Below are 12,613 nucleotides of genomic sequence, written 5' to 3' on the forward strand. Positions count from 1 at the left end.
GGGGTGATGGTGGGGGGATGGTGGGACGAGCCAGCCCCTCTCGCCCAGGCTGCTCCTTGCTGACCCCCAGCACCTGGGTCCTGGCCGTGCTCGGGGTGCTGCTGCTGCTCAGCCTCTGCCTCAGCATCCGCTGCCTCCGCCACCCCGCGCCGATGGGTAAGGAGCGCGGCAGAGGCGGGGGGGTGTCCCACCATGTCGTGCGCTGTCCCCCACTGTCCTGTCCATCTCGCTGCAGTCCCTCCATCCCCCATCCCCTCCATCCCCCATCCCCTCCATCCCCCATCCCCTCCATCCCCCATCCCCTCCATCCATCTCCGCCTGCCTCCATCCCCCCTCATCCTGCTCCGTCCCCTCTGTCCCCCCGGCCCCTCCATCCCCACGCTAGGCACAGGTGTCCCCGCTCTGTCCCCTCCAGGCCACCAGCCTGGGACCCCGACGCCAGCTGCGTCACAGGAGCATGAGGTGAGGCCGTGCGGCCCTGGGTGCCCCCGGGCTGGGCTGGGGCGTCCGGGCTGGCAGGGAGGCAGCGTCCCTCTGCTCGGGGACCGCCGGCGGCAGGGGACGGAGGCGGCCCCGCTGCTGCCAGACGCGGGACTTGGGGGTGCGGGGGTGGCTCTGACGGCACCGTCGCCCGCAGGGAGAGCTGACGTACGCCCAGCTCGTCTTCGCCGGCGCGGCAGGGCCCACGCCGTGACCCGCGGCCGGACGTGGTGACAACGCCAACGGCGGAGCTTGTCCCCCTGTGCCCGAAAAGCCCCGGCATCCCCGTGCGAAGCCCCCCGGGGTGCTGGGGCTGCTCCACGCGCTTTGCCAAAGAGGATGAAATAAAGAGATCGGGGCGTTGGCCGTGTGCCGGGGCCGTGTCGCGGTGCGCCCAGCGTGTCCCCCAGCCTCGGGCCTGTCCGCAGGGCGCGGGGGTGTGCGGGGCTGCCCGGCCCCCTCGCTGGGGGGGTTTGGGGTGCAGAGGGGCTCCCCCCCATTCCGGAGCATCCCCGGGGCCGATCCCGCCCCCCCCCCGCTCCCGCAGCGCGGCGCGGCCTCCCGCCGCCAGGCGGCGCTGTCCCGGCCCGCGGACTACAGCTCCCGGCGTGCCCCGCGCGGCCGCGCCCCGCCCCGCCCCGCCCCGCCCCGCCGCCATGGGGGCCGCCATCTTCTTCGGCTGCGCCGGCATCGCCTTCGGGCCGGCGCTCGCCCTCGTTGTGCTGACGGTGGCGGCGGAGCCGCTGCGGGTGATCGTGCTGGTGGCGGGGTGAGCGCGGGGGGGCCGCTGGGTGGGCCCGCGGCCCTGAGGGGCCTTCGCGTGTGGGCCCGCGGGGGGCTTTCGGTCGGGCCCGGGTGGTCGGTGGTGCCGGGCGGGCGGCTGAGGGAGCCGTTGTGGGGCAGGTGAGGGGTGGGGGGCTGCGGGTGCCGTCCTGGGGCAGCTGGGGTGCTCTGGGGGGTAGGCAGCTCTGTGGGGGTGTGGGGCCGGCTTTGGGGCAGATGGTTGAGAGGAGCGGCTCTGTGCCGGCCGTGTCCCACCCGGCTTGCCTTCCCAAGGACAGGCCCGTGTTTAACCTTTGAGGGGCGAAAGGCTGAGCCTCCTTCCCTGCTTCGCAGGGCAGCAGCTTTCCTCCAAGCAGGTTGTCGCAGCTCTGAGACGAGAAAAGAAGGTTTCAGATTCTGAATCTTTGGTTTTCAGGCACAAACGTCCTTTGCGTGCCTTCCTCACATGACAATGACTGGGCAGCCCACGCTGCCGCCAAAAACTTCCCCTGCTGAACGTGTGACCTGGAGCCCAGGCAAACTAAGCAAGCAGCTTAGCATGTGTTTACTATGTGATTGTGAGTTCTGGAGCGTGAGCTTGGTGTTCCTCTCTCCCCAGGGCGTTTTTCTGGCTTGTATCGCTGCTCCTGGCATCCCTGATCTGGTTCATTTCGGTTCATCTCAGCGACCGGGAGGACGCCAAGCTGCAGCACGGCCTCCTGATCTTCGGGGCTGCCGTCTCCGTCTTGTTGCAGGAGGCTTTCAGATTCGCCTACTTCAAGCTGCTGAAGTAAGAGCCTGTCTGAGGGCAGCCTGCTTGTGCCCCATGGGGCTGGGTGAAGTGTTCTGGTAGCTGTGGTCCTTCGGCTTTTTGTCCAGGGAACCCCCCCCAAAGTATCTTCCTTGTTAAATCCTGGGAGAGAGCTGTTCCTTTTTGCCCCAGGCTTGTTTTTAACCATCCCTTTCTCTCTCCTGCATGACGAGGCCCCTGTTCCGAAGTAGCCTCTCACGCTTTTTCTCCCGCCTGAGCAGGAAAGCAGATGAAGGCCTGGCGACAATCAGCGAGGATGGCCGGTCCCCCATCTCCCTCAGGCAGATGGCTTATGGTGAGCATGAACGGGGACAGAGCTCAGGCTGTCACTGACCACCCTGCGCTCTTCCGGGGTTGCCTGGTGGTGGGATGCTCGAGTATCAGAGATGGGTGGCAGTGCTGATGAGCCCGCAGGACTAACGCAGCCTTCCTGGTTCTCTTTCCCACTGTCCTGCCTTTCCCTGTGCCCACATGCTGAGTCTGGGGCTCATGGCACTGGTAGCTCGGCTGCAGTTGCTCTTGGCTGACTATCTTCTCCCTGCACAGTCTCAGGCCTGTCTTTTGGCATCATCAGCGGCGTGTTTTCCGTCATTAACGTCCTGTCAGACTCCATGGGGCCGGGCATCGTCGGGATCCACGGGGACTCGCCGTACTACTTCATCACGTCCGGTGAGGCTGGGGGCTGGCACGTGCTGTGGGACATGGGCTCATGCCTGGGGTGCTGTGGCAGCGCCGGTTAGAGCCGGAGTCTGACCCCAGCACATGACTCTTCACCAAAATGAGGAGGAGGAAGGTGGCAACACAGTGGCGAGGTCTGAGAGGGTCTGTGTTGCTCTCTTCCTTCAGCATTCCTCACCATGGCTCTTGTCTTGCTCCACACCTTCTGGGGAGTGGTCTTCTTCGATGCCTGCGAAAAACGCCGCTATTGGTGCCTGGGGCTGGTGGTTGCCAGTCACCTCCTCGCCTCAGGGCTGGTGAGTTTGATGAGCCAGAGCTGACCGGACCAGCACTGAAAGCTGTCCCCAAAGTCACGTGGTTGTGGCTGTCATTGGATGCTCGTCTGGGCGCAGGGAGGGGATGGTGGAGACACCCATTGCTGCTTCAGACTCCCTAAATCCCCGCCTCTGAGCTGTGGGGCGAGTCAGGGCCCTCTTGGGCAGCTCCCACCCAGGGCAGCCTTTGGGTGCGCTCAGGGGAGCGAGGGTTAGCAAAGGAGGATTAGCCAGCAAGCTCCTGGTGGGAAGCCGCTTGGCAGGAGTTTAAGCCAGGCTTACTGGAGCTCTGCTCCACTCGGAGGGCCTGGCTCCCCTTTTCCCCTCACAGGTGTTTTACTGGGGGCTGTGGGGGTGGTGGGCAGGTGGTGACATTCCAAACGTGTCTCTCCATCCCCCAGACGTTCCTGAACCCCTGGTACGAGGCCAGCCTGGTTCCCATCTTCATCATGACCCTATGCACAGGCCTCTGGGCCTTCTTCACCGCTGGGGGCTCCTTCCGCAACATCATCAAGTGCCTCTCCTGTAAGGGGAGGGTGGGCAGGGAGGGGCGCGTGACAGGGGGTGTCACCGCTGGCACGCGTGGGCTTTTCTAGTGGGTCTGTGTCCCCTTTTAGGTGTTTGGGGTGGTTGGACACAGGTGCAGGGGATGCAGAGCTGCTGGGATGGGGGAGGATGGGTCTCGCCTGCAACTGTAGCCCTTCCGTTGAACGGGGGCGGTGTCTCCTGACTAATGGGGACTCCTGCGAGCCCACAAAGAGGCCCCTGCCCCAAAACACACCTGCTCACCCTCTCCTTTCTGCCCCCCAGGTAAGCAGGAGGACGACAGCAGAGTGCTGATGTACTCGGCGCTGCAGGTGCCTTTGGAGGACTGAGCGGCAGCCGCAGCCCTGCCCGCTCGTGCTGCCTGCACTGCCTGTGCCACCACCATCCCTAAATGCCCTCTTCTCAGCAGCTGGAAGGTCGTGACGCTGCCTTCGCCTTTGCAGTTTGTTCCTGCAGTGCTACCACCCAGCTGAGCCCCAGTCCCTCTCCATGGCGCAGAGGCATCTCCGTGCCCCGTTCTGCTCCGGCGGGGATTTCTGGGGTCCGAACAGTGCTCGGGGGTGCCCCATTAGCTTTGTTAGTGCAGCCGGGTGTCCTGGCAGGATCCAGCCCCAAGGCCCTTGGCACCTGGCCCCGATCCCTCCCCAGCAAAGAGGCACCAGCGCCATGGGGTGGGGAAGGGGCTTTATTTCCAGTGGAGGTGATGCGGGAGCTGCTGCCGCCGTGGGGCTGAGCACCAGCCAGCTCCTCTGGCACGGGCAGAGGGCTGGGGGGCAGTGGGGGCCCTGCAGAGCCCAGCCCGGGGGTGGTTCAAGGGCAGGGGCCATCGTCAGAGGGAGTGCAGCGGGAGGAGGCTTTGAACACGACGTCCTGCTCCTGTGCCTTCCTCGCTCTGCCTCGCAGCAGGAGAAGGGCTGAGGTGAGAGCGACCCTTCCCTGTGGGGGTCCGGACTCCCTGATTTGGGGTTCTGGGTCCCCTGCTGTGGGGGTGTTCCTCCTCGGGCGGGGGCCTCTCACCGCATCCTCTTGGCCGCGAAGTGGACGGCGAGGAAGATGCCGAGGCAGCTGGAAACGGCGCCAAAGATGACGGCGACGACTTCACCTGCATGATGCCGCAGAGGGCTTAGGGGGGACTGGGGTGGGGGGTGAACCCCCCATCCCAGCCCCGGCCAGGCCGTACCTGTCGAGTACCCCTGGGGCCCTGCAAGAGAAGAACCAGGGCTCAGCGCCGCAGCCTCGCGCCCAGCTGGGGCTCTGTGAGCCGTTCTGGGGGTGCAGGGGGGGCCCTTCCCACCCCCCTGAGGCTGGTTCTCACCCCTGGGGAAGGACGCCAGCACCACGGTGCACCGGCGACAAAACCACACCAACCGAGACTCCCCAATTCCCATCCATAAGCTGATTCGTTGACTGGAGAGCCAAGGAATGGTCAGCAAGACTCGCTCACCCTTTAACAGTCCCATATGGCCAGTGCGAAAGTCGAATGGAGAGTGGAGACTAACAGTGGATTACCATGGTCTGAATGAAGTCACGCTGCTGTTGAGTGCTGCTGTGCCAGGCATGCAAGAACTTCAATATGAATTGCAGTCAAAGGCAGCCAGGTGCTGTGCCACAGCTGACGTGGCTAATATGTTTTTTCTCAATCCCTTTGGCGTCAGAGTGCAGGCCACAGTTTGCTTTCACTTGGAGGGGTGTCTGGTAGACATGGAATTGAATGCCCCAGGGGTGGAAACACAGCCCCACTGTTTGCCATGGACTGATCCAGACAGCACTGGAACAGGGTGAGGGTCCGGAACATCTGCAGTACATTGATGACATGATCATGTGGAGCAATAGAGCAGAAGAGGTTTTCGAGAAAGGGGAGAAAATAGTCCACATCCTTCTGAGAGCTGGTTTTGCCATAAACCAGAGTAGAGTCAAGGGACCTGTACAGGAGATTCAGTTTTTAGGAATAAAATAGCAAGATGGATGTAATCAGATCCCAATGGATGTGATCAACAAAATAACAGCTCTGTCCCCACCAGCTGGCAAAAAGGAAACACAAGCTTTCTTAGGTGTTGTGAGCAACAGCAAGCCTTTGAACAAATTAAACAGGAGATAGTTCATGTGGTAGCTCTGGGGCCAGTCCGGCCAGGGCAGGATGTAAAAACGTGCTCTACACTGCAGCTGGGGAGAACGACCCTACCTGGAGCCTCTGGTGGAAAGCACCAGGGGAGGCTGGAGGTTGACCCCAAGGGTTTTGGAGTCGGGGATACAGAGGATCTGAGGCCCACTGTGCTCCAACTGGAGAAGAGAGATTGGCAGTGTATGAAGGGGTTCGTGCTGCATGGGAGGTGGTTGGCACTGAAGCCCAGCTCCTGCTGGCACCCCGACTGCCGGTGCTGGGCTGGATGTTCAAAGGGTAGGTTCCTTCTACATGTCATGCAACTGATGCTGCGTGGAGTAATTGGGTCACGCTGATCATACAATGGGCTCGATTAGGAAACCCCAGTCACGCAGGAATCTTGGAAGTGATCACAGACTGGCCAGGAGGCAAAGATTTCAGAACATGGCCAGAGGAGGAGGTGACGCGTGCTGAAGAGGCCCCACTGTATAATAAACTGCCAGCAAATGAGAAGCAATGTGCCCTGTTCACTGATGCATCCTGTTGTCTTGAGGGAAAGCATCGGGCGTGGAAAGCTGCTGTATGGAGTCCTATACGACAAGTGACAGAAACTGCTGAAGGAGAAGGGGAGTCAAGTCAGTTTGCAGAGGTGAAAGCCATCCAGCTGGCTTTAGATGTTGCTGAACGAGACAAATGGCCAGTCCTTTATCTCTATACTGACTTGTGGATGGTGGCAAATGCCCTGTGGGGGTGGCTGCAACAATGGAAGCAGAGCAACTGGCAGCGCAGGGGCAAACCCATCTGGGCTGCTGCATCGTGGCAAGATATCGCTGCCCGGGTAGAGAATCTGCTTGTAAAAGTACGTCACGTAGATGCTCACGTACCCAGGAGTCGGGCCGCTGAAGAACATCAAAACAATGAGCATGTGGATCAGGCTGCTGAGATTGAAGTGGCTGAAGTGGATGTGGACTGGCAACATAAGGGTGAATTATTTATAGCTCAGTGGGCCCATGACGCCTCGGGCCATCAAGGAAGAGATGTAATGTACAGATGGGCTCGTGATCGAGGGGTGGACTTGCCCATGGACATCACTGCACAGGTTATCCATGAATGTGAAACATGCACTGTAATCAAACAGGCCAGGTGGTTCAAGCCTCTCTGGTATGGTGGGCGATGGCTGAAATAGAAATATTGGGAGGCCTGGCAGATTGAGTATATCCCACTCCCACAAACCTGCCAAGGCAGGCGCCATGTGCTCACCATGGTGGAAGCAAACACCAGCTGGCTGGAAGCATATCCCATGCCACCATACGGAACACCATCCTGGGCCTTGAAAGGCAAGTGCTATGGCGACATGGCACCCCAGAAAGAATCGAGTCAGGCAACGGGACTCATTTCTGAAACAATCTTGTAGACACCTGGGCCAAAGAGCACGGCATTGAGTGGGTATATCACATCCCCTACCATGCACCAGCCTCCGGGAAAATCGAGCCATTCAATGGGCTGTTAAAGACTACCCTGAGAGCAGTGGATGGTGGGACGTTCAAACATTGGGATACGCATATAGTGACAGCCACCTGGCCGGTCAATGCTAGGGAATCTGCCCATTGAGCTGGCCCTGCCCAGTCAAAACTTTTGCATAGTGTAGAAGGAGATAAAGTCCCTGTAGTGCACGTAAAACTGCTGGGGAAGACAGTCTGGGTTACTCCTGTGCTGGGTAAAGGCAAACCCATCCCTGGGACTGCTTTTGCTCAAGGACCTGGGTGCACTTGGTGGGTGATGCAGAAGGATGGGGAAGTGCGATGTGTACCTCAAGGGGATTTGGTTTTGGGTGAAAATAGCCAATGAACTGAATTGTATGGCGTTAATTGCTGTATACTAGCGTATGTCATCTCTTTTATGGTTGCTGTGTGCCACATCAAGGGTATTACAGTAAGAATCGCCCAGCTTAATGAAGAATGAACTTTGATGAAACGGAGCAAAGTGCAGCGGTGATGGAACCAGAACTGGCTTCAGCGTGCAACAATCCAACGCCGCTCACCAGCTCTTCTGCCCTGAAGCACTGTGGTGACGGAGCCCAAAGTCATGGACTGAATGAACTGAACAGACATTTTAGAGGGATGGCCCACAGACGAAGGGAATGATATCTCTGTGTGTATCAGAAGACAGGGCAAGTGGTGGTGATTAATTGGAATTTATTGAGAAGGGTAGGACCTGTGCATGACATAGATGGTATAGAATAGGGGGTGGATACCATCCTGGTTTCATGTGGGATAGAGTTAATTTTCTTCCTAGTGGCTGACAGTGCTGTGTTTTGGATTTCGTATGAGAATAATGTTGATAACACTGATGTTTTAGTTGTTGCTCGGTAGTGCTTGCTCTAGTCAAGGACTTTTTTTCAGCTCAGGAACTGGCTGGGCATCGGTCAGCAGGTGGTGAGCAACTGCATTGTGCATCACTTGCTTTGTACATTATTATTATTTTCCCTTCCTTTTCTGTCCTATTAAACTGTGTTTACCTCAAACCACAAATTTACTTTATTTTCCGATTCTGTCCCCAGTCTGACTGGGGAGGGGGAGAGTAAGCAAAGGGCTGTGTGGTGTGTAGCTGCCTGCCACATCAAACCACAACAGTATTATATGTTCTCCAGCTGCTGCAGAAAGGCAGAAGGCTTTGCTCAAGCTGGAGGTGGCTGCGGTCAGCCTTGCTGCTCTGTTTTGTCACTTCGATGGTGTTTATTGACACAAAACCCCTTCCCCCCGCCAGCAATGGAGCTTTGTGATGTTTTTTGGTGCCAGTTCGGCCGAGGGCCCCAAACCGCAGCAGGAAAGGTGGGGGCTGGGAATGGCTTTGCAGTTTTTAGTCCCTTTGAGGGGCACTTTGGGGTGGTGGTGGGGTGGCAGGGGGTTGGTGGAGTGGAATCTGCATGAAATGCTCCTGGGAATTACCCAAAAACCAGTGACGGCAATGGGATTTCTGTGATTTCAGCAAGTTTGCTGAGGGCAAGAGAGTGAACCCAGCCCCAGTCTGCGCTGGCCAGGGCCATCTCCATCCCCCAGCATCCCCAAAATGTTTAAACCCCCCCATGTGTCCCCTGCTGAGCCTGGTCACAGGCAGCACCTGGCTCGAGACCTGCAGCATCTCACCTGGATTTTGCATCCAGAAATTATTTTCTCTCCATTTTGAAGATTTCAGAGGCGTGGGTCAGCATCCCTTTGGCTCAGAGCATCATCCACATGGGTTTCTTCCCCTGCGATGTTCCAAAAAACCCCAAGTTTTGCTCGGAGGCTTTGATACCATGGGCTGAGGGTGGCCGGTAGCATCCCAGCCCCAGCGGCAGGGACGCTCCGGTACGTGACACGTGGCCAAGCGGCTGCTGCGTCCCCGGTGACGAAGGCAGCGGGGTGGGGGTGTCGCTGCCCAGGGCCCCCGTGGTTTTGGCAGCGGTGGCAGCTCTGCAGAAGAGCTGGGCCCCAGGGAGGAGCTGGTCCCCTCATCACAGCGCTGGCCACGGATGGCAGCCGGGGACTCGGTGGCCCCCGTGGGGCTGCTGTGGCTGTGCCTGGGTGGGTTGGGGGTCTGGGGCTTGGGGAGGGCGTCCAGAGCCTGGTTTGGGGAGATTTCTGGGCTTTTTGGGGCAACTGGCTGTTGGGGGTGCAGCAGGGGTTACGGCTGGTCTGTGCTGGAGGCTGTGGGGGGAATGAGCCCCTGGTTGTTCCCTGCAGCCCCGGCAGCGCTGCTGAGGCTGCACCAGCCCCAGCCCATCCTGGTTGTGGAGCCCGGCGAGACGGTGGAGATCGGCTGCGAGGCTGACGGGGACATGGAGAGCAAAGGCAAAGTGTCCTGGTACCGGCACGGTGACAGGGACGGGCCCGACCTGATCCTGGATTGCTGGAATGGCATACGGCAGAGGTTCTCCTGCAAGTACAAGAGGCGCAATGTCACCCTGCTCATCACCCACACCCACCCCGAGGACACCGGCCTCTACCTGTGTGCCTACAGCGAAGTCGGTCACCTGGATTTCGGGAGCGGCACTGCGCTGCTGGTGGGAGGTAGGACGGTGACATTGCTGGGGGGTGGGACCCCCATGTCCTCCATGTCACCCCCATGTCCCTCATCCCCTGCTGTCATCCACTGTCCTGTCCAGCATCCTCCACCCCCCTCCAGCATCCTCCGTCCCCGTCCAACAGCCCCTCTGTACCCCCCCATCCCCTGTGTCCCCTCTCTGTCCCCTCCGACCCCTGTCCGACGCCTGCACCCCGGGTCCATGCCCACCGCAGACCCCGCTGCAGCCCCTCTCCTTGTTGCAGAGAGCTGGACGGACAGGAGCTGGGTGCGGGTGCTGGCGACCCACGGGGACCCCGGTGCCCCCCCCAGCCTGGTCTGTGCCGTGGGCAACAGCACCGGCCCCGTCCTCGTCTCCTGGCTGGGGGGGGCCAGGCAGGTGCTGGGGCTGGGGGGCAGCGCGGGGCTGCTCCTCACCCTCGTGGGCACGGCCGGGGGGAGCGGGGGGCTCTGCGAGGTGCGTTTCAACACCTCGGGGCCCCACGTCCGCAGGAGCGCGGAGCTGCACAGGGCTGCGGGTGAGTATTGGGGCCCCCCCCGAGCTGTGTCCCCCCTGGGGGAAGCAAGGCAGTGGGGATGGCTTGGCCCCAGGGCAAGGGGACTGTCGGGGAAGTTGGGTTGATGTGGGGGACGATGGTGGAGGATGTTGGGGTGTGGGGGTGATGGTGGGGGGATGGTGGGACGAGCCAGCCCCTCTCGCCCAGGCTGCTCCTTGCTGACCCCCAGCACCTGGGTCCTGGCCGTGCTCGGGGTGCTGCTGCTGCTCAGCCTCTGCCTCAGCATCCGCTGCCTCCGCCGCCCCGCGCCGATGGGTAAGGAGCGTGGCAGAGGCGGGGGGGTGTCCCACCATGTCCTGCGCTGTCCCCCACTGTCCTGTCCATCTCGCTGCGGTCCCTCCATCCCCCATCCCCTCCATCCCCCATCCCCTCCATCCCCCATCCCCTCCATCCATCTCCGCCTGCCTCCATCCCCCCTCATCCTGCTCCGTCCCCTCTGTCCCCCCGGCCCCTCCATCCCCACGCTAGGCACAGGTGTCCCCGCTCTGTCCCCTCCAGGCCACCAGCCCGGGACCCCGACGCCAGCTGCGTCACAGGAGCATGAGGTGAGGCCGTGCGGCCCTGGGTGCCCCCGGGCTGGGCTGGGGCGTCCGGGCTGGCAGGGAGGCAGCGTCCTCGTTGTGCTGACGGTGGCGGCGGAGCCGCTGCGGGTGATCGTGCTGGTGGCGGGGGTGAGCGCGGGGGGGCCGCTGGGTGGGCCCGCGGCCCTGAGGGGCCTTCGCGTGTGGGCCCGCGGGGGGCTTTCGGTCGGGCCCGGGTGGTCGGTGGTGCCGGGCGGGCGGCTCAGGGAGCCGTTGTGGGGCAGGTGAGGGGTGGGAGAGCATTGTGGGGGGCTGAGGTCCACGTTCTGGGGCAGCTGGGGTGTCTGAGAGCATTGGGGGGACTGAGGGTGCCGTCCTGGGGCAGCTGGGGTGCTCTGGCGGATAGGCAGCTCTGAGGGGGCTGTGGGTGCAGTTCTGGGGCGGTGGGGGTGTCGGAGAGCATTGGGGGGGGGCTGAGGGTGCCGTCCTGGGGCAGCGGGGGTGTCAGAGAGCATTGGGGGGGCTGAGGGTGCAGTTATGGGAGTCTGGGGTAGAGGCAGCACTGGAGGGGGCTTGGGGGCAGCTGAGGGTGTCTGAGAGGGGCAGGCAGCCCCCGGCACTGCAGGAGCTGTTCCTGGCTCGAGCCGCGCAGCTGTGCCGCGCTGGGTGCCGGAGTTGGACACGGGTGCGGGGGGCCCAGAGCTGCTGGGATGGGGGAGGATGGGTCTCGCCCACAACTGTAGCCCTTCCATTGAACGGGGGCGGTGTCTCCTGACTAATGGGGGCTCCTGCGAGCCCACAAAGAGGCCCCCGCCCCAAAACACACCTGCTCACCCTCTCCTTTCTGCCCCCCAGGTAAGCAGGAGGACGACAGCAGAGTGCTGATGTACTCGGCGCTGCAGGTGCCTTTGGAGGACTGAGCGGCAGCCGCAGCCCTGCCCGCTCGTGCCGCCTGCGCTGCCCACGCCGCCACCATCCCCAAATGCCCTCTTCTCAGCAGCTGGAAGGTCGTGACGCTGCCTTCACCTTTGCAGTTTGCTCCTGCGGTGCTGCCACCCAGCTGAGCCCCGGCCCCTCTCTGTGGCAGAGGTGTCTCTGTGCCCCATCCCGCTCCAGCTGGGGTTTTTGGGGTCCGAGCAGTGCTCGTGGGCACCCTGTGAGCTTCATTAGTGACTTCTGTTAGACTTTTGTCCTTGCAGGGTATGGCTGGAGGGTGAGTGCAGGGAAGGTGGGAGGGGGGCCGGGTGCCCTGTGGTGCAGCCAGGCTTGTGGGGTTCAGGGCAGGACCCCCCTTCCCTCGCATTTCCCGGCCGTGGGGGCCCTGCCCTGGGTGCAGCCCCAGCCGGGCACAGGCTGCTGCCATTCCCCGCTCACTCTCTGTGGGAGTGGGGCGATGCTCTTGGGGCAGGGGGAGCTGGGATGGGGGGTGTTCTGCCCCCCTTACCCCCTTCCTACTTTCTCTGGGGGCACTCGTTCTCCTGCTGGGTAACTTGGGGGGGTAAATTATTTTTTTTGGTTCAGAGTAAAAGCCTTTTAATAGAGCGATGGGTCCCATGGCACCGAGGCGATGTCTGTGATGGGGACAGGGTGAGGTGTGGTGGGGGAGAGGGGTCGGTCCCCTGCATTGTGCTCTGCTCCCAGCCCCTCTCCAAGCTTTGGGGGTGGGTGGGTGGGTGTCCTGGCAGGATCCGGCTCCGATCCCTCCCCAGCAAAGAGGCACCAGTGCCATGGGGTGGGGAAGGGGCTTTATTTCCAGTGGAGGCGATGCGGGAGCTGCT

General features: G+C 61.6%; 1 protein-coding gene across 1 annotated transcript; it reads left to right on the forward strand.

Annotated features, from left to right (window-relative positions):
• Positions 1-1,136: 1,136 nt before the first annotated feature.
• Positions 1,137-4,297, forward strand: APH1A (aph-1A gamma-secretase subunit). Its single transcript, XM_075724415.1, has 7 exons — positions 1,137-1,249; positions 1,862-2,032; positions 2,275-2,348; positions 2,600-2,722; positions 2,900-3,027; positions 3,447-3,570; positions 3,856-4,297. The coding sequence occupies exons 1-7, from the start codon at positions 1,137-1,139 to the stop codon at positions 3,918-3,920; spliced, it is 798 nt and encodes a 265-aa protein (XP_075580530.1). The 3' UTR covers positions 3,921-4,297.
• The last annotated feature ends 8,316 nt before the right edge of the window (positions 4,298-12,613 follow it).

The sequence above is a fragment of the Pelecanus crispus genome, chromosome 22, assembly GCF_030463565.1.
Source record: "Pelecanus crispus isolate bPelCri1 chromosome 22, bPelCri1.pri, whole genome shotgun sequence".
NCBI classification, from domain to species: Eukaryota; Metazoa; Chordata; class Aves; order Pelecaniformes; family Pelecanidae; genus Pelecanus; species Pelecanus crispus.

Coding starts and splice junctions, on each gene's coding strand:
- APH1A (XM_075724415.1), top strand. CDS start 1,137: ATGGGGGCCGCCATCTTCTTCGGCTGCGCCGGCATCGCCTTCGGGCCG. Junction 2,723..2,899: donor GTACTACTTCATCACGTCCG/GTGAGGCTGGGG, acceptor CTCTTCCTTCAG/CATTCCTCACCATGGCTCTT. Junction 3,571..3,855: donor CATCATCAAGTGCCTCTCCT/GTAAGGGGAGGG, acceptor TCTGCCCCCCAG/GTAAGCAGGAGGACGACAGC.